Raw genomic sequence first — 27,893 nt, forward strand, 5'->3', positions numbered from 1 at the left:
CCCCCCCCCCCCCCACCAGTGAGCGATCGGGCCTCTCTCCCCCCCACCAGAGATACATCTTACCCGCCTCCCTCCACCCCCCCTCTCTACCAGAGAACGATTTGGCCTCAACCCCCCCCCCCCACCCCCCCGCAGAGAATGATCTGGCCTCACTCACCGCACCCCCAGAGGAACATCTGACCCGCCTCCTCCCCCCCAACAGACAACAATCATCCTGCCCCCCCCACCACCAGACAACGATCGGCCCTCCCTCCCCCCTCCCGTCACCAGACAACAATCGGGCCTCCCTCCTCCCCTTCCCCACCAGAGATACATCTGACACGCCTCCTCCTCCTCCCCCCCCCCCAACCAGACAACGATCTGGCCTCACTCGCCAGCCCCCCCAACCAGAGAATGACCTGACCCGCCTCCCTCCTCACCCACTGCCCCCTCCACCCCCCCCCCCCCCCCCCCACAACACCGATCTGAGTCAGAGAGCCGTTGGAAGCTCTGAACTCGCTCTTCAGCAGCTGGAGCGCCCGATTCAGACTTTTATTTAGCAGGTTCATTTTGGCGCGATTCTGGATCGGCGAACGTGGTAGTAAAGGGGGAAATGCTGATAAAGTTGCGCGGGCAGTTCATTAATTCAATTGAAATGCATGCAAATGCATTTAAATCGCCGTTGCGCCTGTTTCAGGCGCGAATCGGATCGCCACCATTCCCATGTTTCGGTAAAGTGGCCATCTGCGTGGGCGTGGATCGCGTTAATGGCCTCACACCCGACTTTACCACATTTTCGCGCCCGTAATGGTAAAATAGGGCCCGTTAAGTTGGAATTTTGTGTGGAAAAATTGTTGGTGAAACCATGAATAGCACTGAAATCAGAATACTAAAACTTGCATTTACATCCCAACATCAGGCACTTCACAGATAATGGCTTGTTTCTGAAATGGGTCCACTGTGGTATTGTATGAGGTTGTTCAGGATGCTGCTGATTGACTCTTACAGGTTAGACTTTCACGAGTGAGGTTGTACGGTTGAATCAGGAGACTCCTGACCCAGCAGATCGCTTTCTTTTAAAATGTTCCTTCTTGCCATACTTTTGTGTTATGGGGGAAGGGGGAGGGATGGTGTCATGTCACCACCTCTAGAAATAGGCATCAGTTGGGCAAATGTCAAGGTCAACAGGATAGATGTCTGCCTCAATGTATTGGGTCACCGGCCTGTTTGTAATGCTCAAATAAGAAACCTCAGCAACTTTTACTTGGAGAAAATAAGCCTTAGCCTGCTCCTTGGCTACTTTGATTCACAAGACACCCAGCGTAACTTACGTAAAAAGGATATCTGCTTCTTTCAGACTCAATACTTCATTGTTCACATTTCTTGGGGTTTTTTTAGACAACTGAGCCCACTATGAATGATTGGCTGAGTTTCAAGCATCAAAAATCCGTTTATCTCAGCGTGGTGCTAAATTCATATTTTGATTGACAGTTTTAAGAGATTATTAAAGGGTAATCTATCTTTGATGTGGGGGGTGAAATAGATGTTTGGTTTTACAGTAAATTGACCACATCAGTGGACTTAAATATTTTTAATATAACAACAAAAGTAATGATGCTGGAATTCTGAAATAAAACAGAAAATGTAGGATCAATGCAACAGGTCTGGCAGCATCTGTGGAGCCAGATTGTTGAGTCAGAAACTCTCATAACAATTAAGAAGTATTTAGATATTCATTTGCGCTGCCATAATCTTCACGGCGATGGACAAGTGCTGGAAAATGGGATTAATGTAGTCAGATCTTTGTTGACTGGAGTGGACACGATGGGCTGAATGGCCTCTTACTTTTATCTGAATTTTTCACTTTTCATTTCTGATCAATGTGTGCATGTTTGCATTGCATTTTATTATTTTCTCAGTAAATTTTCTCTTTCTTTGCCTCAAGAAGGGAAAGAAGGGAGAGATACAAAAGTGTCCAGAGGGGCAATTTTTTCACACAGAGGATGGTGAGTGTCCGGAACGAGCTGCCAGAGGTAGTAGTAGAACATTACAGTGCAGTACAGGCCCTTAAAAAATGCAGATGACGGTATGGAAAAATTAAGTAACAACAATTGTGGAAATTAAATTATGACAAACAACTTTGTTAAGCAATGGAAAATGATTATTAACCAACAAGGCCTTCAGTGAGGCCAATGATTATGTACTCAGGATATGGGACTAATCTAACCTTGCACCAGTTTCATAAACACTGCATTCCAGACTAGGACACAGGATGAAAACAAAGATAAGTTACCATGACAATTACCAAATAACATGATATGTTGACATATTATGCTAATGAAGGAGATGGTTTTCCATTGGATAAGGGCAAAAGGCTATGCCCCGATTGGTGGACTTTGTATGCAAAAGACAGATTAGAAAGTTGCTTTTTTCTCAATTGCTGTAATTAACTGTAACTGCTAATTATCTGGATGAATCGACAGAACACCATCGTGAAATTCACTGTATCTGTTCTCCTTGCTAGAAGGTAATAAAAGATTGAAAAGATTTGAGTACTGACCAGGCATTATTTGGGTTAATCCTCAACATATCAGCCTAGATTTTGGGCTCCGGTCATTCGAGTGGAAATAGAACTCACAACCATCAAATCTCAGAAATAAGAGTGGTGCCAAATGAACCACAGCTGACACACAATGAGAGGCAAGTTCCGATAAAATTGGGTTTTTCATCCTGGAAAGTCACTTTCTGAGGATTCTCTTTAAGCAGATATATGATATCGATAAAGCTAAACCCAACATGTTATTCTTTTTTAATCTTTGGAGTAAAAATGGATGCACGACAAAACTAGTAACAGTGCTGACATCAGAATGGTCTTAACCTCAAAAAATAATTGTGGAATAAAGCTCCAGATAAGGATTAGTGAATGAAAACAGAAGGTGGAATAATTGACGAAAGAATTGAAGATGCTACCATGTGGGATGTTAGGGTCCCTCTGGATGAATCGATTAAGATGGGTCCAATGGACTTTGTCATCGATGATTATTCTGTGATTTGTAATACAGGGTTGGATGAAGTAAGATGGGAGGAGCCTTGTGAAAAACCTCAACATTAGCAATCAGCTCATTGGATAAAATAGTCTGTGTCTGTGCAGTTAGTTTGAGCTGGATCACCAGAACAGATAGAAATGATCTGGGATTGATTGATAGCTTCACTAAAGGAGTGTTTCATCAACAAAGCAGCGCCCTCTCCTGGTGACAGTAACATCTTTTTTTAATTATTCATTTGTGGGACATGGGCATCTCTGACTGGCCAGCATCTATTGCCCATCCCTAGTTGCCATTGGGAAATGAGCCAGACCAGGTGCTAGACTTGGAAGTTGGTGTGCATTTTGGTGATAGTGACCACAATTCGGTTACGTTCACCTTAGTGATGGAAAGGGATAGGCATGAACCTCGGGCCAGTGGTTTTAGCTGGGGGAAGGGTAATTATGAGGCTATTAGGAGAGAATTAGGAAACATAGGTTGGACTAGGAGATTACAGGGACTGGGAACGTCCGACATGTGGAGTTTTTTCAAGGAGCAGCTACTGCGAGTCTGTGATAGGTATGTCCCTGTCAGGCAAGGAGGAATTGGTAGGGCTAGGGAACCGTGGTGCACCAAAAAAGTTTCTTTGTTGGTTAAAAAGAAAAAGGAGGCTTATGTTCGGATGAGATGTGAGCACTCGGGTAGTGCACTAGAAAGCTTTAGATTGGCTAAGAGGGAGTTGAAGAGCGAGCTTAGAAGGGCTAAAAGGGGACATGAGAAGACTTTGGCGGATAGGGTTAAAGAGAATCCTAAGGCGTTCTATAGGTATGTCAAGAACAGAAGGTTGGTTAGGGCAAGTTTAGGGCCAGTTATAGATGGCAGAGGGAAGTTATGTGTGGAACCGGAGGAGATTGGTGAAGCATTGAACCAATATTTCTCTTCGGTGTTCACGCAAGGGGACATGAATATAGCTGAGGAGGACACTGGGTTGCAAGGGAGTAGAATAGACAGTATTACAGTTGATAAGGAGGATGTGCAGGATATTCTGGAGGGTCTGAAAATAGATAAATCCCCTGGTCCGGATGGGATTTATCCAAGGATTCTCTGGGAGGCAAGAGAAGTGATTGCAGAGCCTCTGGCTCTGATCTTCAGGTCGTCGTTGGCCTCTGGTATAGTACCAGAAGATTGGAGGTTAGCGAATGTTGTCCCATTGTTTAAGAAGGGGAACAGAGACTTCCCCGGGAATTATAGACCGGTGAGTCTCACTTCTGTTGTCGGCAAGATGTTGGAAAAAATTATAAGGGATAGGATTTATAGTTATTTGGAGAGTAATGAATTGATAGGTGATAGTCAGCATGGTTTTGTGGCAGGTAGGTCGTGCCTTACTAACCTTACTGAGTTTTTTGAGAAAGTGACCAAGGAGGTGGATGGGGGCAAGGCAGTGGACGTGGTATATATGGATTTTAGTAAGGCGTTTGATAAGGTTCACCATGGTAGGCTTCTGCAGAAAATGCAGATGTATGGGATTGGGGGTGATCTAGGAAATTGGATCAGGAATTGGCTAGCGGATAGGAAACAGAGGGTGGTGGTTGATAGTAAATATTCATCATGGAGTGCGGTTACAAGTGGTGTACCTCAGGGATCTGTTTTGGGGCCACTGCTGTTTGTAATATTTATTAATGATCTGGATGAGGGTATAGTTGGGTGGATTAGCAAATTTGCTGATGACACCAAAGTCGGTGGTGTGGTAGACAGTGAGGAAGGGTGTCGTAGTTTGCAGGAAGACTTAGACAGGTTGCAAAGTTGGGCCGAGAGGTGGCGGATGGAGTTTAATGCGGAGAAGTGTGAGGTAATTCACTTTGGTAGGAATAACAGATGTGTTGAGTATAGGGCTAACGGGAGGACTTTGAATAGTGTGGAGGAGCAGAGGGATCTAGGTGTATGTGTGCATAGATCCCTGAAAGTTGGGAATCAAGTAGATAAGGTTGTTAAGAAGGCATATGGTGTCTTGGCGTTTATTGGTAGGGGGATTGAATTTAGGAGTCGTAGCGTTATGTTGCAACTGTACACAACTCTGGTGCGGCCGCACTTGGAGTACTGTGTGCAGTTCTGGTCCCCACATTACAGGAAGGATGTGGAGGCTTTGGAGAGGGTGCAGAGGAGGTTTACCAGGATGTTGCCTGGTATGGAGGGGAGATCCTATGAGGAGAGGCTGAGGGATTTGGGATTGTTTTCGCTGGAAAGGCGGCGGCTAAGAGGGGATCTTATTGAAACATATAAGATGATTAGAGGTTTAGATAGGGTGGATAGTGATAGCCTTTTTCCTCTGATGGAGAAATCCAGCACGAGGGGGCATGGCTTTAAATTGAGAGGGGGTAGTTATAGAACCGATGTCAGGGGTAGGTTCTTTACCCAGAGGGTGGTGAGGGATTGGAATGCCCTGCCAGCATCAGTAGTAAATGCGCCTAGTTTGGGGGCGTTTAAGAGATCCGTAGATAGGTTCATGGACGAAAAGAAATTGGTTTAGGTTGGAGGGTCACAGTTTTTTTTTTTAACTGGTCGGTGCAACATCGTGGGCCGAAGGGCCTGTTCTGCGCTGTAATGTTCTATGTTCTATGTTCTAAGGTGGTGGTGAGCTGCCTTCTTGAATCACTGCAGTCCACATACTGTGGGTTGACCCACAATTCTGCAATTCCGTTAGAACATAGAACATAGAACAGTACAGCACAGAACAGGCCCTTCGGCCCACGATGTTGTGCCGAGCTTTATCTGAAACCAAGATCAAGCTATCCCACTCCCTATCATCCTGGTGTGCTCCATGTGCCTATCCAATAACCGCTAAAATGTCCCGAAAGTGTCTGACTCCACTATCACTGCAGGCAGTCTATTCCACACCCCAACCACTCTCTGCGTAAAGAACCTACCTCTGATATCCTTTCTGTATCTCCCACCACGAACCCTATAGTTATGCCCCCTTGTAATAGCTCCATCCACCCGAGGAAATGGTCTTTGAACGTTCACTCTATCTATCCCCTTCATCATTTTATAAACCTCTATCAAGTCTCCCCTCAGCCTCCTCCGCTCCAGAGAGAACAGCCCTAGCTCCCTCAACCTTTCCTCATAAGACCTACCCTCCAAACCAGGCAGCATCTTGGTAAATCTCCTCTGCACTCTTTCCAGCGCTTCCACATCCTTCTTATAGTGAGGTGACCAGAACTGCACACAATATTCCAAATGTGGTCTCACCAAGGTCCTGTACAGTTGCAGCATAACCCCACGGCTCTTAAACTCCAACCCCCTGTTAATAAAAGCTAACACACTATAGGCCTTCTTCACAGCTCTATCCACTTGAGAGGCAATCTTTAGAGATCTGTGGATATGAACCCCAAGATCTCTCTGTTCCTCCACAGTCTTCAGAACCCTACCTTTGACCCTGTAATCCACATTTAAGTTAGGGAGGGAATTCCAGGATTTTCACCCAGCGACTGTGAAGGAATGGCAATATATTTACAAATCAGGATGGTGAGTGGCTTGGAGGGGAACTTGCAGGTGGTGGTGTTCCCATGTATCTGCTGCCCTTGGCCTTCTAGATGGAGATGGTTGTGGGTTTGGATGGTGCTGTCTAAGGACCTTTGGTGAATTTCTGCAGTGCATCGTGTAGATGGTACACACTGCTGCTACTGAGCGTCGGTGATGGAGGGTGTGGATGTTTGTCGATATGGTGCCAATCAAGCTGCTTTGTTCTGGATGGTGTCAAGTTTCTTGAGTGTTGTTGGAGCTGCACTCATCCAGGCAAGTGGGAAGTATTCCATCACACTCCTCACTTGTGCCTTGTTGATGATGGATAGGCTTTGGGGAGTCAGGAGGTGAGTTACTCTCCGCAGTATTCTTAGCCTCTGACCTGCTCTTGTAGCCACTGTGTTTATGTGGCGAGATTATACATCTAACCGAGGAATTAACTGCAGAGAGCAACAGGAAATGGAAAACGACGGTGAAACTGTTTCAGATTGAAATGAGTGAGCGAACATTTCAGAGAATAAAGAAACGCACAGATATAGGAAAGGAACCGGTACAATCAGTGGACAGTTGTGTCAGTGCAGGGACAAGGCTAACAGCACAGTGATGTTGGTCTGCTTATATTCAAATCTAATCAATTATGTTTCATCACTTACTGAGAGCCTGTTATTTCAGTCAGTACCTTCAAGACTCAATAAAATAATATTTTATCTTTGAGCAGATTTATTATAGTTCAGAACAATACAATATCATCAGAAAACCCGACCATCTATACCACATTTGAAGAGGAATCTCACCTTATGATTTCCATTGTACATTGCAAGTTGATTAAAAAATAGCAATAAAAGCTGACCCCAACACCCCCTCCCATGCACACACACACACACACATTAACACACACACACATTAACACACACACATTAACACACACACACACACATTAACACACACACACACACACATTAACACACACACTCACACATTAACACACACACACATTAACACACACACACACACACACACACATTAACACACACACACATTACACACACACATTAACACACACACACACACACACACATTAACACACACACACATACACATTAACACACACACATTAACACACACACACACACATTAACACACACACTCACACATTAACACACACAGACACACATTAACACACACACACATTAACACACACACACATTACACACACACATTAACACACACACACACACATTAACACACACACACACACACACACATTAACACACACACACACATTACACACACACATTAACACACACATTAACACACACACACACATTAACACACACACATTAACACACACACACATTAACACACACACACAAATTAACACACACACACACATTAACACACACACATTAACACACACACACATTAACACACGCACACATTAACACACGCACACATTAACACACACACATTAACACACACACACATTAACACACACACTCACACATTAACACACACACTCACACATTAACACACACACACACACATTAACACACACACACATTAACACACACACACATTACACACACACATTAACACACACACACACATTAACACACACACACACACATTAACACACACACACACACATTACACACACACATTAACACACACATTAACACACACACACACATTAACACACACACATTAACACACACACACATTAACACACACACACAAATTAACACACACACACATTAACACACACACATTAACACACACACACATTAACACACGCACACATTAACACACGCACACATTAACACACACACATTAACACACACACACATTAACACACACACTCACACATTAACACACACACACATTAACACACACACACATTAACACACACACATTAACACACACACTCACACATTAACACACACACACTCACACATTAACACACACACACACATTAACACACACACTCACACATTAACACACACACACACTCACACATTAACACACATACACACATTAACACGCACACACATTAACACACACACACATTAACACACACACACACATTAATACACACACACTCACACACACATTAACACACACACACTCACACACATTAACACACACATTAACACACACACACATTAACACACACACACATTAACACACACACACACATTCATGCACACATTAACATACACACACATTAACACACCACACACATTAACATACACACACATTAACACACAGACACGCACACACATTAACACACACACACACACTCACACATTAACACACACACACACACACTCACACATGCATTAACATACACACACATTAATACACACATACATTAACACGCACACACATTAACACGCGCACACATTAACACACACACACATTAACACACACACACACATTAATCCACACACACTCACACACACATTAACACACACACACTCACACACATTAACACACATATTAACACACACACATTAACACACACACACATTAACACACACACACACATTCACGCACACATTAACATACACACACATTAACACGCCACACACATTAACATACACACACATTAACACACAGACACGCACACACATTAACACACACACACACTCACACATTAACACACACACACTCACACATGCATTAACCTACACACACATTAATACACACATACATTAACACGCACACACATTAACACGCACATACATTAACACACACACACACTCACACGCATTAACACACACATTCACACACACATTAACATACATACACATTAACACACACACACATTAACATACACACACATTAACACACACACATTAACACTCACACACATTAACACATTAACACACACACACATTAACACACACACACACTCACACACATTAATACGCACACACATTAACACACACACACTCACACATTAACACACACACACACTCACACACGCATTAACATACACACGCATTAACATACACACACATTAACACACACACATTAACACAGACACTCACACGCTAACACGCACACACATTAACACGCACACACATTAACACGCACACACACACTCACACACATTAACGTGCACACATATTAACACGCACACACATTAACACGCACACACACATTAACACACACACACATATTAACACACACACACATACACACGCACACACATTAACACGCACACACACATTAACACACACACACATATTAACACACACACACGCACACACACATACACACATACACACACAATTAGTCCAGTTGGAACCCTGGCCCATTGGAAGTGGATGATTCTTAATACTCTCTAGCCTAGAATAGAAAGCTCAATGCTGCCTTCTCAAAGCAACTCGTGCTTTGGCAATACTTGTGAACTTGGCAGATTCAAGTGATGTTCAAGAACAAAATGAGCAGAATCCTGAATCTTTAAATACATCCTAAAAAATATTGTGTCAAGATTTGGGTGATGATTTAAATTGCGCTGACTCGCCTTTCGGCCGAAACCCATTCTTACGCAGCATATATATTTTCCATCACTGTCACGCTGTAGGGAGGAGGGTTCACTTGGAACTGTTGCTGGGGAATAGGTTGTGTAGATGGGTTGCTGAACATCACAATCACCGGCTGAAAAACAAATAGAATTTGAAAAGTTTTAACGCAGAATGAACCAGCCAGTTCATCATGCCTGGCCAGCACGGTAGCACAGTGGGTAGCACTCCTGCCTCACAGCTCCAGGGACCTGGGTTCGATTACCAGCTTTGGTCGCTGTCTGTGTGGAGTTTGCACGTTCTCCCCGTGTCTGCATGGGTTTTCTCTGGGTGCTCCGGTTTCCTCACACAGTCCAAAGATGTGCGGGTTAGTTTGATTGGCCATGCTAAATTGCCCCTTAATGTCCCAGGATGTGTAGGTTAGAGGGGTTTATAGAACATAGAACATAGAACGGTCCAGCACAGAACAGGCCCTTCGGCCCACGATGTTGTGCCGAGCTTTATCTGAAACCAAGATCAAGCTATCCCACTTCCTATCATCCTGGTGTGCTCCATGTGCCTATCCAATAACCGCTTAAATGTTCCTAAAGTGTTTGACTCCACTATCACTGCAGGCAGTCCATTCCACACCCCAACCACTCTCTGAGTAAAGAACCTACCTCGGACATCCTTCCTATATCTCCCACCATGAAACCTATAGTTATGCCCCCTTGTAATAGCTCCATCCACCCAAGGAAATAGTCTTTGAACATTCACTTTATCTATCCCCTCAGTCTCCCCTCAACCTCCTCCGCTCCAGAGAGAACAGCCCTAGCTCCCTCAACCTTTCCTCATAAGACCTACCCTCCAAACCAGACAGCGTCCTGGTAAATCTCCTTTGCACTCTTTCCAGCGCTTCCACATCCTTCTTATAGTGAGGTGACCAGAACTGCACACAATATTCCAAATGTGGTCTCACCAATGTCCTGTACAGTTGAAGCATAACCCCACGACTCTTAAACTCCAACCCCCTGTTAATAAAATCTAACACACTATAGACCTTCTTCACAGCTTTATCCACTTGAGTGGCAACCTTTAGAGATCTGTGGATATGGACCCCAAGATCTCTCTGTTCCTCCACAGTCTTCAGAACCCTACCTTTGACCCTATAATCCACATTTAAATTTGTCCTACCAAAATGAATCACCTCACATTTATCAGGGTTAAACTCCATCTGCCATTTTTCAGCCCAGCTTTGCATCCTATCTATGTCTCTTTGCAGTCTACAACAGCCCTCCACCTCATCCACTACTCCACCAATCTTGGTGTCATCAGCAAATTTACTGATCCACCCTTCAGCCCCCTCCTCTAGGTCATTAATAAAAATCACAAATAGCAGAGGACCAAGCACTGATCCCTGTGGCACTCCGCTAGCAATCTGCCTCCAGTCCGAAAATTTTCCATCCACCACCACCCTCTGTCTTCGATCAGATAGCCAGTTACCTATCCAATCGGCCAACTTTCCCTCTATCCCACACCTCCTCACTTTCATCATAAGCCGACCATGGGGGACCTTATCAAACACTTTACTAAAATCCATGTATATGACATCAACTGCCCTACCTTCATAAACACACTTAGTTACCTCCTCAAAAAATTCAAATTTGTGAGGCACGACTTGCCCTTCACGAATCCGTGCTGACTATCCCGGATTAATCCGTATCTTTCTAAATGGTCGTAAATCCCATCCCTAAGGACCTTTTCCATCAACTTACCAACCACCGAAGTAAGACTAACCGGCCTATAATTACCAGGGTCATTTCTATTCCCTTTCTTAAACAGAGGAACAACATTCGCCATTCTCCAGTTCTCTGGCACCATCCCCGTGGACAGTGAGGACCCCAAAGATCAAAGCCAAAGGCTCTGCAATCTCATCCCTTGCCTCCCAAAGAATCCTAGGATATATTTCATCAGGCCCAGGGGACTTATCGACCTTCAGTTTATTCAAAACTGCTAGTACATCCTCCCTCTGAACATCTACTTCCTCCAGCCTATTAGCCTGTAACACCTTCTCTTCCTCAAATATCTGGCCCCTCTCCTTGGGTTTGCGGGGTAAATATGCGGGGTTACGGGGATAGGGCTTGGGTGGGATTGTTGTCGGTGCAGACTCAATGGGCCGAATAGCCTCCTTCTGCACTATAGGGTTTCTATGATTCCATGATGATGATTCAGCCTCCTCTCCCAACCTATTGGAACCACTTTCCCCACTCGGACAATAATGTTTGTGCTGACTCTTTGACACAGCAATCTATGAGGCTGTGTTTACTGGTGCTGCAACACTAGGGGGAGCACTTCCTGCACATGCTCAGATGAGGAAATCTAGCCCTTGAATTGCTGGAAATAGTTTATTGAATCCCGACAGTGCAGAAGGAGGCCATTCGGCCCATTGAGCCTGCACAGACAACAATCCCACCCTGGCCCTATCCCCGTAACCCCATATATTTACCCTATTAATCCCCCTGACACTAAGGCCAATCAACCTAAACCACACAATTTTAGACTATGGGAGGAAACTGGAGCACCCGGAGGAAACCCACGCAGACAAAGGGGGAACATGCAAACTCCGCACAGACAGTGACCCAAGCCAGGAATTGAACCCGGGTCCCTGGCGCTGTGAGGCAGCAGTGCTAACCACTGTGCCACCGTACCGCCCAATCCAATCTTCATTGGATGAACTTAAATGTGTTTGATTGGTAACTGTGCATTTTATTCAAACAGATTTCTTCCATGTTCAAAATCTTACTGATTAGGATGATTATTTTGGGTCTCTACTTATAACGGAGAGTTTTATTTAAGGTAGGAACTTGCAAATTATTATACCCTTTGTCAAATAATTATTTTACTGTGAATACAAGATGGCGAGGAGTGAGAGGTCATCATATTTTCCTGGATAATATGTTAAACATTGAGGAAATTTTAAAACATAGTAATATTTAAAGAAACAGTCACCATCCAATATAGGCCTTGGTTTAATTTTCCATCCGAAAACACAGCGCTTCCAAAAGTGTCGCACTCCCTCATTACTGACACTGGGAGCATCAGCCTGGATTTTGTGCTCAAATCTCTAGATTGGATCTTGGTCCCAACTATTGTGGCTCAGAGCACAAAAGTGTGACCCACTGAGTCCCAGCTAAACGCCAATCAGACTGCAGTGTGAAAACTGGGAATATTAAAGTGGTCTTAGGACCAATTAGAATAAGTGAAAAAAATAGAAAACATGAGGGAGAATGCACCAGGAGAAAACTGCACAAACTGCTTCAGATTTGATCGGACAATTCACCTGTTTCTGTGATTCAAGTTTTGGCTGGTATAACCTCGCTGTCATTCACAGAAGTCTTTTATCATTTAACTGTTATCTTGTGGGAATGCTGGGCTGAGGATGGACAATAAAAATAGTGGGAAGTGAATTGTAATTGTTGCTGTTGGGTGAGAAGTGGCAGAAACACATTGGCTGCTTGTTTATTGAGCCTGAACTGCCGTTCCATTGACATCTGTATTGTGGGATGTAACACAAGGGGCTGACCTGTCGCTAACCAGCAGTTATCATTGATACATACACGCTTTCCTAAAGTGGGAAAGTGCTAATATATCGGTGTAAATTCACAGAGGCAATAGAGTATTAGATCAGTTCATTACATAGCACTGTGGCACAGTGGTTAGCACTGCTGCTTCACAGCATCCGGGACCCGGTTCAATCCCGGCCTCGGTTCACTGTCTGTGTGGAGGAGTCTGCATGTTCTCCCTGTGTCTGCGTGGGTTTCCTCCGGGTGCTCCGGTTTCCTCCCACAGTTCAAAGATGTGCGGGTTAGGTGGATTGGCCAGGATAAATTGCCCCGTAGTGTCAGGGGACTAGCTAGGGTAAATACGTGGGCTTACAGGGATAGCGCCTGGGTAGGATTGTTGTTGGTGCAGAGTTAATGGTCCAAATGGCCTCCTTCTGCTCAGTATGGATTCTATGATTCTGTATAACTTACCGCTGGTGTTGCACAGCAACTGTTCATAGCCTTACAGTTGAAGCTTGAGATTGCAATGGATATTGCTGCATTGAGCAGTGTCAGCACTAGAAGAATGGCCAAAAATGGAATTGCAACCTGTGATGTGTTAAACAGAAATAAAATAAGTTGGACAGAAAACACTTCGGGGGCGATTCTCCCAAAAAAATTGGAAGTGTTGAATTCACATGAAAACTGGAGTAATTCACGCTGGTTTTTTCAGTGGGAGTTCAGAGAAGAGTCTCCCACATTCTGTGCACTGCAGAGCGCAGCAGCGTAAGTCACATAAAAAATCAGGGGGCTATTCCCACCCGGGAGGCCGGCAGCATAGCGCTGGGTGGGCCACTGCACATGTTCCGGTCTGTCAGCGGCGAGATCAGTGTACATGTACAGCGCATGTACAGTGGCCCCTGTCTGCCAGCCTCCCGATTGTGGTCAGAGCGATCGCTGGCCCCCTGAGCATGCCCGGGCACAGCCTCAACCACCCCCTGCAGCCCCAATCTCCTGCCCCGCCCCTCCACTCAGCTCCCCCCCTGCTCCCACTCTGATGGCCAGCCCCGATCGCTGGCCTCCCTCCCCCACTGAACCCGACTGCCAAGTGGCAACGGGACCCTCCACCCCCACCGATTGCCCCATGAGGCCCTGCCCCCTTGGCACTGCCAATGCTTGATGGGCAGTGCCAAGGTGCCCCCTTGGCATTGGCACTTTGCCCCTTGGGCAGTGCCGGGGGCTCCAGCTGGTGCTACGAAGGTGCCAATGCCCAGGGGCACCCACCCCCATGCCCGACCCTCTGTGGGGCCCCGATTGCCTCCCTTTCACTCCAGTGGGATCAGGCCACCAATTCCCCAAAAGTGGGGAGTTAATGTAAAATACTGTGAAATGCTCCTGGTGGGGAGCGGGGAGAGGCTAGTGGGCCCGGAGACTTCAGTCCCAGGCCCGCTAATTATATTAAAAATATATTTAAATCAATTCCTGCATATGTAAAGCAGCTCTGCGCCTATTTTTGGCATGTTGCTGATGGCGTCGGAATTCTGGTGCTGGGGGACGGGCTTGGGGCCGAATGGCCAGCATGGATCACACTAATCCGGCCCCACTCAAATCTCCCGGCCCAGTGCGCTAAAAAATCAGAGCAGCAGGATGGGAGAATCGCCCCCAATAGAATTTCATTTAATTAGCTCAGTAAGAATATAATTTAACACTTACTGTATTAGAGCAGTAATATGAAGAATTGCATGATGTCACTGCAAGATTTATGGAATATAGTATTATTGCTGGTATGCACAGAATGGCACTGATGATGTTCATTGCTAAGCAACCTCTGATCTGGAAAAGAAATCAATATAATGTAAGAAAATCCGTAATGAGGAAAAGTGAATGTGCCAATCAAGCCGACTGCTACTCCAGTCTGTTTGACATCTACATTGAATCTATAGAAACCCATTCAATGTCACACTTTAGGAAGGATATCACGGTTTTGGAAAGGCTGCAGCAGAGATTTACTGGAACGGTTCCAGGGATGAGGGACTTCATTTACTCGGATAGACTGGAGAAGCTGAATTAGTTGAGGTTTTCAATTGGATGAATTGTTTTGTGAGAGCGACAAAGGGGTAAACTGTTCCCAGCAGCGGCAGAGTCAGTAACCGGAGGACAAAGAGTGAGGGTGAGATGGAAAAGAAGGAGAGGTGATATGAGGAAATGTTCTCTTTCAGAATGAGTTGTTGTGATCTAGAATGGCCAGTTTGAAAGGACGATGGAAGCAGATTCACGAAGAGAATTGAATGAAAACATTTAGAGGAAAAATCAGAGTGTGACATTATTTGGATGGTTTTCCCAAAGAGATAGCATTAGCACCTCGGGCTGAATGTTCTCCTTCTGCGCTGGATTCTGTGATTCCAGAGAATGACCTGAATGGGGGAAATGTTCCCCTCCCGCCCACCACGGGAAACATAGCGGGCGAAGGGCAGACCGTGCAAAGGTCCGTTGACCTCGGGTGGAATTTTCCGGTGTTGGGGCAAGGGCATCCGGAAAATCCTTCTCATTGTCTCCAATGGCTGTGAAACAAAATTCCACAATCCTCATTCATCTTAACAACTTTCAAAAGTTGATTGGGGGAGTCCGTTGGCAGGCAGAGGGATGGCTGGTAATTCAGGTCATTCTCTGGGAGGCTTTCAAAAGTGTGTTAACCAGGGTTCAGGGTAAGCATATTCGTTTCAGAGTGAAGGGCAAGACTGGTAGAAGTAGGGAACCTTGGATAACTTGGGATATTGAGGTCCTGGTCAAAAAGAAGAAGGAGGCATATGACATGCAATGGCAGCTGGGATCAAGTGGATACCTTGAAGAGTATAGAGGTTGTCGGAGTAAACTTAAGAGAGAAATCAGAAGGACAAGAAGAGGACATGAGATTGCTTTGGCATATAAGGCAAATGGCAGATGGAGTTTAATTTAGATAAATGTGAGGTGATGCATTTTGATAGATCGAATCGGGGCTGGACCTACTCAGTTAATGGTAGGGTGTTGGAGAGAGTTATAGAACAAAGAGATCTAGGAGAACAGGTTCATAGCTCATTGAAAGTGGAGTCACAGGTGGACAGGATGATGAAGAAGACATTTGGCATACTTGATTTCATTGGTCAGAACATTGAATACAGGAGTTGAAGTTGTACAAGATATTAGTAAAGCCACACTTGGAATACTGCATACAGTTCTGGCCACCCTAATATAGGAAGGTTATTGTTAAACTAGAAAGAGCGCAGAAAAGATTTACTAGGATGCTACCGGGACTTGATGGTTTGCGTTATAAGGAGAAGCTTCATAGACTTTTTCCCTGGAGCATTGGAGGCTTCGGGGTGATCTTATAGAAGTCTATAAAATAATGAGAAGCAAGATCAGCTGGATAGTCAACATCTTTTCCCAAAGGTAGGGGAGTCTAAAACTAGAGGGCATAGGTTTAAGGTGAGAGGGGAGAGATACATAGAATCATTGAATACATAGAATAAACTGGGGGAGGCGATAGCCTTGTGGTATTATCGCTGGACGATTGATCCAGAAACTCAGCGAATGTTCTGGGGGAACATTACTGGCAGATAGAGTCATAGAGGTTTACAGCATGGAAACAGGCCTTTCAGCCCAACTTGTCCATGGCCGCCCTTTTTTTTTAAAACCTCTAAGCTAATCCCAATTGTCCGCATTTGGCCAATATCCCTCCATACCCATTTTACCCATGTAACGATCTAAATGCTTTTTAAAAGACAAAATTGTACCCGCCTCTACTACTACCTCTGGCAGCTTGTTCCAGACACTCACCACCCTCTGTGAGAAAAAATTGCCCCTCAGGACACTTTTGTATCTCTTCCCTCTCACCTTAAACCTATGCCATCTAGTTTTAGACTCCCCTACCTTTGGGAAAAGATATTGACTATCTAGCTGATCTGTGCCCATCATTATTTGAGACCTCTATAAGATCACTCCTCAGCCTCCTACGCTCCAGAGAAATAAGTCCCAGTCTATCCAGCCTCTCCTTATAGCTCAATCCATCAAATCCCAGTAGCATCCTAGTAAATCTTTTCTGCACTCTTTCTAGTTTAATAATATCCTTTCTATAATAGGGTGACCAGAATTGCACACAGTATTCCAAGTGTGGCCTTACCAATGTCTTGTACAACTTCAACAAGACGTTCCACCTCCTGCATTCAATGTTCTGACCAATGAACCCAAGCATGCTGAGTGCCTTCTTCACCACTCTGTCCACCTGCGACTCCACTTTCAAGGAGCTATAAACATGTATACAGCTAATAGGAAGGATCTTAAGAAGAAAATTAAGAGAGCCAGAAGGGGTCATGAGAAGGCCTTGGCAGGCAGGATTAAGGAAAAAGTATGTGAAGAGCAAGAGGATAAGACGTGAAAGAATAGGATCTATCGAGTGTGACGGTGGGAAGGTTTGTATGGAACTGGAAGAAATAGCAGAGGTACTTAATGAATACTTTACTTCAGTATTCACTGTGGAAAAGGATCTTGGTGGTTGTAGTGCAGACTTGCAGCGGACTGAAAAGCTTGAGCATGTAGACATTAAGAAAGAGGGTGTGTTGGAGCTTTTGAAAAGCATCAAGTTAGATAAGTTGCCGGGACCGGACGAGATGTACCCCAGGCTACTGTGGGAGGCGAGGGAGGAGATTGCTGAGCCTTTGGCGGTGATCTTTGCATCATCAATGGAGACGGGAGAGGTTCCAGAGGATTGGAGGATTGCGGATGTTGTTCCTTTATTCAAGAAAGGGAGTAGAGATAGCCCTGGAAATTATCAACCAGTGAGTCTAACCTCAGTGGTTGGTAAGTTGATGGAGAAGATCCTGAGAGGCAGGATTTATGAACATTTGGAGAGGTATAATATGATTAAGAATAGTCAGCATGGCTTTGTCAAAGGCAGATCACGCCTTACGAGTCTGGTTGAATTTTTTGAGGATGTGACTAAACACATTGATGAAGGAAGAGCAGTAGATGTAGTATATATGGACTTCAGCAAGGCATTTGATAAGGTACCTCATGCAAGGCTTATTGAGAAAGTGAAGGGGCATGGGTTCCAAGGGGACATTGCTTTGTGGATCCAGAACTGGCTTGCTCACAGAAGGCAAAGAGTGGTTATAGATGGGTCATATTCTGAATGGAGCTTGGTCACCAGTGGAGTGCCCCAGGGATCTGTTCTGGGACCCTTGCTCTTTGTGATTTTTATAAATGACCTGGATGAGGAAGTGGAGGGATGGGTTGGTAAGTTTGCTGATGACACAAAGGTTGGAGGTGTTGTGGATAGTGTGGAGGGATGTCAGAAGTTGCAGCGAGACATTGATAATATGCAAGACTGGGCGGAGAAGTGGCAGATGGAGTTTAACCCGGATAAGTGTGAGGTGGTTCATTTTGGCAGGTCAAATAGGATGGCGGAATATGATATTAATGGTAGGAGTCTTGGCAGAGTGGAAGGTCAGAAGGATCTTGGGGTCTGAGTTCATAGGACGCTCAAAGCAGTTGTGCAGGTTGAGGCTGTGGTTAAGAAGGCGTATGGTGTACTGGCCTTCATCAATCGAGGAATTGAGTTTAGGAGTCGTGAGATAATGTTGCAGCTATATAAGACCCTGGTCAGACCACACTTGGAGTACTGTGCTCAGTTCTGGTCGCCTCATTACAGGAAGGATGTGGAAGCCATAGAAAGGGTGCAGAGGAGATTTACAAGGATGTTGCCTGGGTTGGGGAGCATGCCTTATGAGGATAGATTGAGTGAGCTCGGCCTTTTCTCCTTGGAGAGACGAAGGATGAGGGGTGACCTGATAGAGGTGTATAAGATGTTGAGAGATATTGATCGAGTGGACAGTCAGAGGCTTTTTCCCAGGGCTGAAATGGTTGCCACAAGAGGACACAGGTTTAACGTGCTGGGGAGTAGGTACAGAGGAGATGTCAGGGGTAAGTTTTTCACTCAGAGGGTGGTGGGTGTGTGGAATGGGCTGCCGGCAACGGTGGTGGAGGCGGATTCGATAGGGTCTTTTAAGAGACTTTTAGATAAGTACATGGAACTTAGTAAGATAGAGGGCTATAGGGAAGCCTAGTAATCGCTAAGGTAGGGACATGTTCGGCACAATCTTGTGGGCTGAGGGGCCCTGTACTGTGCTGTAGTTTTTCTATGTTTCTATGTACCCCAAGATCTCTTTGTTCTTGTAACTCTCCCCAATCCCCTACCATTAACTGAGTAAGTCCTGCCCTGTTTTAATCTACCAAAATGCATCACCTCGCATTTGTCTAAATTAAACTCCATCTGCCATTTGTCAGTCCACTGGCCCAATTGATCAAGATCCTGTTGCAAACCGAGATAACCTTCTTCACTGTCCACTATGTCACCAATCTTGGTGTCATCTGCAAACTTACTAACCATGCCCCCTATATTCTCATCCAAATCATCAATATAAATGACAAATAACAGTGGACCCAGCACCGATCCCTGAGACACACCACTGGTCACAGGCCTCCAGTTTGAAAAACAACCCTCTACAATCACCCTCTGGCTTCTGTCAAGGAGCCAATTTTGTATCCATTTAGATACCTCACCCTGGATCCCGTGAGATTTAACCTGATGCAACAACCTGCCATGCGGTACCTTGTCAAAGGCCTTGCTAAAGTCCATGTAGACAACATCAACTGCACTGCCCTCATCTACCTTCTTGGTGACCCCTTCAAAAAACTCAATCAAATTTGTGAGACATGATTTTCCACTCACAAAGCCATGCTGACTGTCCCTAATCAGTCTTTGCATCTCGAAATGCCTGTAGATCCCGTCTCTCAAAATATCTTCTAACAACTTACCCATTACAGATGTGAGGCTCACTGGCCTGTAGTTCCCAGGCTTTCCCCTGCAACCCTTTTTTAAACAAAGGCAAAACATTTGCCACTCTCCAATCTTCAGGCACCTCACCCGTGACTATCGATGATAAAATATCTCGGTTAGCGGACCCGCAATTTCCTCCCTAGCCTCCCACAATGTCCTGGGATATACTTCATCAGGTCCCGGGGATTTATCAACCTTGATACGCTTTAAGACTTCCAGCACCTCCTTCTCTGTAATATGTACATTCCTCAAGACATCACTAAGTTTTTCACTCAGAGGGTGGTGGGTGAGTGGAATCGGCTGACGTCGGTGGTGGTGGAGGCAAACTCGTTGGGGTCTTTTAAGAGACTTCTGGATGAGTACATGGGATTTAATGGGATTGAGGGCTATAGATAGGCCTAGAGGTGGGGATGTGATCGGCGCAACCTGTGGGCCGAAGGGCCTGTTTGTGCTGTGGCTTTCTATGTTCTATGTTCCATGTTCTATGTTCTATTTATTTCCCCAAGTTCCCTAACATCCATGCTTTCTCAACAGTAAATACTGATGAGAAATATTCATTTAGGATCTCACCCATCTCTCGTGGATCCGCACATAGATTACCTTGTTGATCCTTAAGAGGCCCTACTCTCTCCATTGTTACTCTTTTGCCCTTTATGTATTTGTAGAAGCTCTTTGGATTCTCGTTTGTCTTATCTGCCAAAACAATCTCGTGTCCCCTTTTTGCCCTCCTGGTTTCTCTCTTAAATCTACTCCTACACCCCCTATACTCTTCAAGGGATTCACTAGATCCGAGCTGCCTATGCATGCCATGTGCCTATCTTCTTCTTGACCAGGGCCTCAATATCCCGAGTCATCCAGGGTTCCCTACTGCTGCCAGCGTTGCCCTTCACTCTAAGAGGAATGTATTTACCCTGAATCCTGGTTAATACACTTTTGAAAGCGTGCCACTTACCAGACATTCCTTTGCCTTCCCACAGAGTCCCCCAGTTAACTTTTGAAAGTTCCTGCCTGCTCCCATCAAAATTGGCCTTGCCCCAATTTAGAATTTTAACTTTTGGGCCAGACATATCATTCTCCATAGCTATCTTAAAACTAATAGAATTATGGTCACTTGTCCCAAAGTGATCCCTCACTAACACTTCTGTCACCTGCCCTTCCTTATTTCCCAAGAAGAGGTCAAGTTTTGCCCCCTCTCTAGTCGGGCCATCCACATACTGAATGAGAAATTCCTTCTGAATACACTCAACAAATTTCTCATGGCTTGTGCTGGATTCTTTGAATGGCATCAAGATAGATAAGTCACCGGGTCCGGATGGGATGTACCCCAGGTTACTGTGGGAGGCGAGGGAAGAGATTGCAGAGCCTCTGGCGATGATCTTTGCGTCGTCGATGGAGACGGGAGAGATGCCGGAGGATTGGAGGATTGCGGATGTGGTTCCTATTTTCAAGAAGGGGAATAGGGATAGTCCAGGAAATTACCGACCGGTGAGTCGAACCTCAGTGGTTGGTAAACTGATGGAGAAGATCCTGAGGGACTGGATATATGAGCATTTAGAGAGGTTTAGTATGCTCAAGAATACTCAGCATGGCTTTGTCAAGGGCAGATCGTGCCTTACGAGCCTGGTGGAGTACTTCGGAAATGTGACTAAACACATTGACGTAGGGAAGGCGGTAGATGTGGTTTATATGGATTTTAGCAAGGCGTTCGATAAGGTCCCCCATGCAAGGCTTCTAGAAAAAGTGAGAGGGCATGGGATCCAAAGGGCTGCTGCCCGGTAGATCCAGAACTGGCTTGCCCAAAGGAGGCAGAGAGTGGGTATAGATGGGTCTTTTTCTAAATGGAGGTCGGTCACCAGTGGTGTGCCCCAGGGATCTGTTCTGGGACCCTTGCTGTTTGTCATTTTCATAAATGACCTGGATGAGGAAGCGGAGGGATGGGTTAGTAAGTTTGCCGACGACACGAAGGTTGGTGGGGTTGTGGATAGTCTGGAGGGATGTCAGAAGTTACAGAGGGACATAGATAGGATGCAAGACTGGGCGGACAAGTGGCAGATGGACTTCAACCCAGATAAATGCCACGTGGTCCATTTTGGTAGGTCAAATGAGATGAAGGAGTACAATATAAAGGGAAAGACTCTTAGTACTGTAGAGGATCAGAAGGACCTTGGGGTCCGGGTCCATAGGACTCTGAAATCGGCCCGCAGGTGGAGGAGGTGGTTAAGAAGGCGCATGGTGTGCTGGCCTTTATCAATCGAGGGATTGAGTTTAGGAGTCCGGGGATAATGATGCAGCTATATAAGACCCTCGTCAGACCCCACTTGGAGGACTGTGCTCAGTTCTGGTCGCCTCACTATAGGAAGGATGTGGAAAAGATTGAAAGGGTGCAGAGGAGTTTTACAAGGATGTTGCCTGTATTGAGTGGCATGCCTTATGAGGATAGGCTGAGGGTGCTCGGTCTTTTCTCCTTGGCGAGACGAAGGATGAGAGGAGACCTAATGGAGGTATATAAGATGTTGAGAGGCATGGGTCGGGTGGACTCTCAGAGGCTTTTTCCCAGGGTGGAAATGTCTGCTACGAGAGGGCACAGGTTTAGGGTGCTGGGAGGTAGGTACAGGGGAGATGTTAGGGGTAAGTTTTTCACACAGAGGGTGGTGGGCGAGTGGAATCGGCTGCCGTCAGTGGTGGAGGCGAACTCAATAGGGTCTTTTAAGAGACTCCTGGATGAGTACATGGAGCGTAATAGGATGGAGGGTTATAGGTAGGTCTAGAAGGTAGGGATATGTTCGGCACAACTTGTGGGCCGAAGGGCCTGTTTGTGCTGTAGTTTTTCTATGTTCTATGTTCTATTAATCTAGAAACTCAGTTAATGTTCTGGGGGACCCGGGTTTGAATCCCGCCACGGCGAGTGGTGGAATTTAAATTCAATAAAAAAAATTCTGGAATTAAGAATCTACTGGTGACCCTGAAACCATTGTCAGAAAAACCCATCTGGTTCACTAATGTCCTCGAAGGAAGGAAATCTTACTTGGTCTGGCCTACATGTGACTCCAGAGCCACAGCAATGTGGTTGACTCTCAACTCCCCTCTGAACAAGGGCAACTAGGGATGGGCAATAAATGCTGGCCAGCCAGTGACGCCCATGTCCCACGAATGATCAAGAAAACCCTGAACAACACCACCCTGACTGACCCCAACCAATATCCGTCCCTCTGAATGCAAATCCACTCTGTCTCTCAGAATCGCCCCCAACATTTTCCCCACCACCGAGGCCAGACCGACCGGCCCGTCGTCTCCCGCCCCATCCCCATTACCCTCCTGAACAATGGCACCACACTGGCCGATGGTGGAATTTGAATTCAATAAAAAAAATATCTGGAATCAAGAATCTGTGGATGACTGTGAAACCATTGTCGATTGTTGGAAAAACACATCTAGTTCACTAATGTCCTTTATGGAAGAAAATCTGCTGTCCTTACCTTACATGTGGCTCCAGACTCTCAACTGCCCTCGGGCAACTGGGGATGGGCAATAAATGCTGTCCAGCCAGCGACAACCATGTCCCACAAATGAATTTTTAAAATCATAGAATCCCTACAGTGAAGACAGAGGCCATTTGACCCATTTAATCTGTAGTGACCACAATCCCACCCAGGTCCTATTCCCGTAACCCCACATATTTACCCTGCTGATTCCCCGACACTAGGGTCAATTTAGCATGGCCAATCAACCTAACCTGCACATCTTTGGACTGTGGGTGGAATCCGGAGCACCCGGAGAAAACCCACGCAGACACGGGGAGAATGTGCAAACTCCACACAGACAGTGACCCGGGCCAGAATTGAACCCAGGTCCCTGGCGCTGTGAGGCAGCAGTGCTAACCACTGTGCCATCGTGCTGCCCAAAAAGGTAATGATACAGAAGGGTCCAGAGGGGCAATGTTTTCACACAGAGGGTGGTGAGTGTCTGGAGCAAGCTGCCAAAGGCAGTAGTAGAGGCGGGTACAATTTTGTCTTTTGAAAAGCATTTAGACAGTTGCATGGGTAAGGTGGTTATAGAGGGATAGGGACCAAACATGGGCATTTGGGACTAGCTTACTTGTAAAAATTGGGCGGCATGGATGAGTTGGACCATGCTGTAAACCTCTATGACTCTGTGACTCTATCTATACTTCTCCAGTGTGTTTGACAGACAATGGGGTGAATTGGGTGAGTACATACATCCAGTACCTGGTGTTGGGTAAACTGTACCCAATTATGTTGTGGGTAGGACCAGTCCAGTGCAGGAATCCTGCCCACTGGTGCAGGGATGCCAATTCTTCTCATTGGTTCCCCTTCTTGATGCCAATTACCACTCATTGGATTTTCATGATGCGTCTGTATTTTAATGGGTCTCCCATCATCCCCGTCTGCTGCTAGAATGTAACTGGTGACAATCAATGGTAACAAGCTGTAAGGGTCAGCTGACCCAGCAAACCATGGAACCAATTACAGATGTAATATTCAGCTGACCAGCTGACTCACTATAAATAAGAACCTTTTTGGAATTGCGTTGAGCTTGGAGTGGCCCAGGGCGAGGTCCCAAGTTTGGAGTAATGAAGTTGCTTTATTAAACACTTTCTTTGATTTATAAGTTGGAGTAAGTTTTGTTATGTTTTCATTATCTGTGTTTGAAGAGTTCCTTCTGAGGAAACATCTGCCACCCAGTGAAACCCACCTTATCTGCGGATTAATAAGAGGGGACCCTTCTTCTTGACAAACACTCAGCGTCCAATGGAAAGACCAAGCATGGGGAGTGCATGGGCATTGGGAGGAGAGGAGTGTGCGAGGAGGCACTGAAAACCATTGCACTGCCCTTGCCTCTGAAACTCCTGCACCACCCCCACCCCCTCTCTCAGCGGGTGCTTTTAAACCTGTCACTCTATCGGGGCTGGCATTGTCGGTCCCGAGGTGTAGACTGTTTCACTGTGAGCCACAGGTGCGGCCCTGCTCCTTGCTACTCAAGAAAGGGGTTTTGGTGACAGGAAACTGAGGTCTGGCTGAATTGCTACAATTTCAAACCTAAGTTTCATTTATATTCCATTGATAATCTAGACCAGAATTATCAAACATTGTTCTTGTTCCATTCAAGAGCACACTTTGTGGGGGGGCGGGTGGTGGGGAACCAGCGATGATTGCCCAGGGGAGAGGTTGTTGGAGGTAAGAGCCCCCATTACCTCCTTGATGAGAGGGGGCAGATTTATTTTTTCCTCTGCTCGGGGTGCCCTTTAAGATGATGCCCCAATCTCTGTGGAGTCTGTCCTGCAGGCTATATCAGGCCCCGCCCACCAGACTGACAACATAAACCACACCCACTTTTATTTTAGTCAGAGAGGCTTAAGGTGTGGAGAGAAAACTGGTCTGTGCAGCTGGAGAACTTCACGTCGGTTTTCAGATTGAGCCTAAATTGGTCAGATTCTGTGCAATATCTTCCATACACAGCCCTGCACGCCCCGGGACAGAATAGATTAAGTACAATCTAAACCCCCCAGCATTCCCCCACTCGCTATCCTGCCTCCTCAAACACATCGAGGATCTGGAGTTGAATACAGAGTAATGTTCTCTCCATACTGTTAAATGAAATACATCTTGGCTGTTACAGCACAAGTTAGTTACAGTGTAAAGCTCCTTTGCCAATGCCCTATCTAACATTTCCAGTCCTGGTATAACATTGGCTAGGTCTAGAGTGAAGCATCTACTTTGTCCCATTAGACACACACCACTTCCATACTTAATTACCATGGGAAAAATATAACTTCTGTTGAATTGGATGGGCTCAATTTGAATCCAGGAGTCAACTGCAGAAAGGAGGCATTTTTACCCATTGCACTGTCTTATCCCTTCATTCCATAAGACCATAAGACATAGGAGTAGAATTAGGCCACTCGGCCCATCGAGTCTGCTCCATCATTCAATCATGGCTGATTTTTTCTCATCCCCATTCTCCTACCTTTTCCCCAACATCCCTGATCCCTTTATTAATCAAGCACCTATCTATCTCTGTCTTAAAGACACTCAATGACCTGGCCTCCACAGCCTTCTGCGGCAAAGAGTTCCACAGATTCACCACTCTCTGGCTGAAGAAATTCTTCCTCATCTCTATTTTAAAGGATTGTCCCTTTAGCCTGAGGTGTGCCCTCTGGTTCTAGTTTTTCCTACTAGTGGAAACATCCTCTCCACAGTGTTGATTTTGTGGAAATGGAAAATCAAAGGCATTTAATGTGAGAATAGTCAGTAACAAATTCTTGCTGGTTGGTATCTTGATTTGAGATACTTATTGCAAACCAAAAGTATTAAAATAATTCTTTGAGCAAGTACTTACCATACAATGAGTTGGTTCCTTCTCAACAGCTACAGCAAGTGACCCTGCAATAACAAACTTAAAAAGAATTCACATCAGAGAGCAAGTTTGGAAGAATGGAATTCTTTTTGTTCTAAATTCTTGTCTCCTCAAGATAGAGCTTTAATTTTGACATTGGGTGGGATTTTCCAGCCGCTCTCACCTCAAGACCAGAAAATCTTACCTGAGGTCAACAGATCTTTTGCAGGGTCCGCGTTCCAGGAATTTGACTCAGTGACAGTGAAGGAATGACAATTTAGTTCCAATTCAAGATGATACCTTGGAGGGGAACTTCTAGGTGCTGGTGTTTCCATATGTTTGCTGCCCTTGACTTTCTGTATGGCAGCAGTTATGGGTTTGGAAGGTGCTGTCTAAGGAGCTTTGGTGAGCTCCTGCAATGCATCTTGTAGATGGTACACACAGCTGCCACTGTGTGTCGGTGGTGGAGGGAGTGAATGTTTGTGAACAGGACAGCACTCAAGTGGGCTTTTGTTGTCCTGGATGGTGTTGAGCTTTCTGAGTGTTGTTGGAGTGACACACTCCAGGCAAGTGGAGAGTGTTCCATCACACTCCTGACTTGCACCTTGAATAAGGTGGACAGGCTTTCGGGAATCAGGAGGCGAGCTTCTCACCACAGGATTCCTAGTCTTTGACCTGCTCTTGCAGCCTCAGTATTTACATGGCTGGCCCAGTTCAGTTTTGGGTCAATGGTAACCTCCAGGATGTTGATAGTGCGAGATTCCATAATGGTAATGCCATTGAATGTCAAGCTAGAGCGAGAAGCGTAGTGGAGGACATGTCCCTGTCTACATCAACGGGGACGAAGTGAAAGTGATCGAGAGCTTCAAGGTTTTAGGTGTCCAGATCACCAACAACCTGTCCTGGCCCTTCCACACCAAGGCTATAGTTAAGAAAGTCCATCAATGCCTCTACTTTCTCAAAAGACTAAAGAAATTTGGCATGTCAGCTACGACTTTCACCAATGTTTACAGATGCACCATAGAAAGCATTCTTTCTGGATGTATCACAGCTTGGTGTGGCTCCTGCTCTGCCCAAAACCGCAAGAAACTACAAA

At 45.5% G+C, this 27,893-nt stretch overlaps 1 protein-coding gene across 2 annotated transcripts in view; it reads right to left on the reverse strand.

The window, feature by feature from the left end:
• Positions 1-9,826: 9,826 nt before the first annotated feature.
• The window catches only part of LOC144482729 (membrane-spanning 4-domains subfamily A member 4A-like), a 31,076-nt gene continuing 13,009 nt past the window's right edge, over positions 9,827-27,893 (reverse strand). The window contains exons 4-7 of one of the 2 annotated variants that reach the window (XM_078201576.1): positions 26,801-26,857; positions 15,286-15,405; positions 14,065-14,181; positions 9,827-10,187 (exon numbers count right to left, since the gene is read on the reverse strand). In XM_078201576.1, the coding sequence (XP_078057702.1) occupies positions 10,074-10,187; positions 14,065-14,181; positions 15,286-15,405; positions 26,801-26,857 (408 nt within the window). In that variant the 3' untranslated portion in view covers positions 9,827-10,073. The remainder of the gene's footprint in view (positions 10,188-14,064; positions 14,182-15,285; positions 15,406-26,800; positions 26,858-27,893) is intronic. The other variant, XM_078201571.1, reaches the window with a different exon arrangement.

Source organism: Mustelus asterias, chromosome 3 (genome assembly GCF_964213995.1).
Source record: "Mustelus asterias chromosome 3, sMusAst1.hap1.1, whole genome shotgun sequence".
Lineage (NCBI taxonomy): Eukaryota > Metazoa > Chordata > Chondrichthyes > Carcharhiniformes > Triakidae > Mustelus > Mustelus asterias.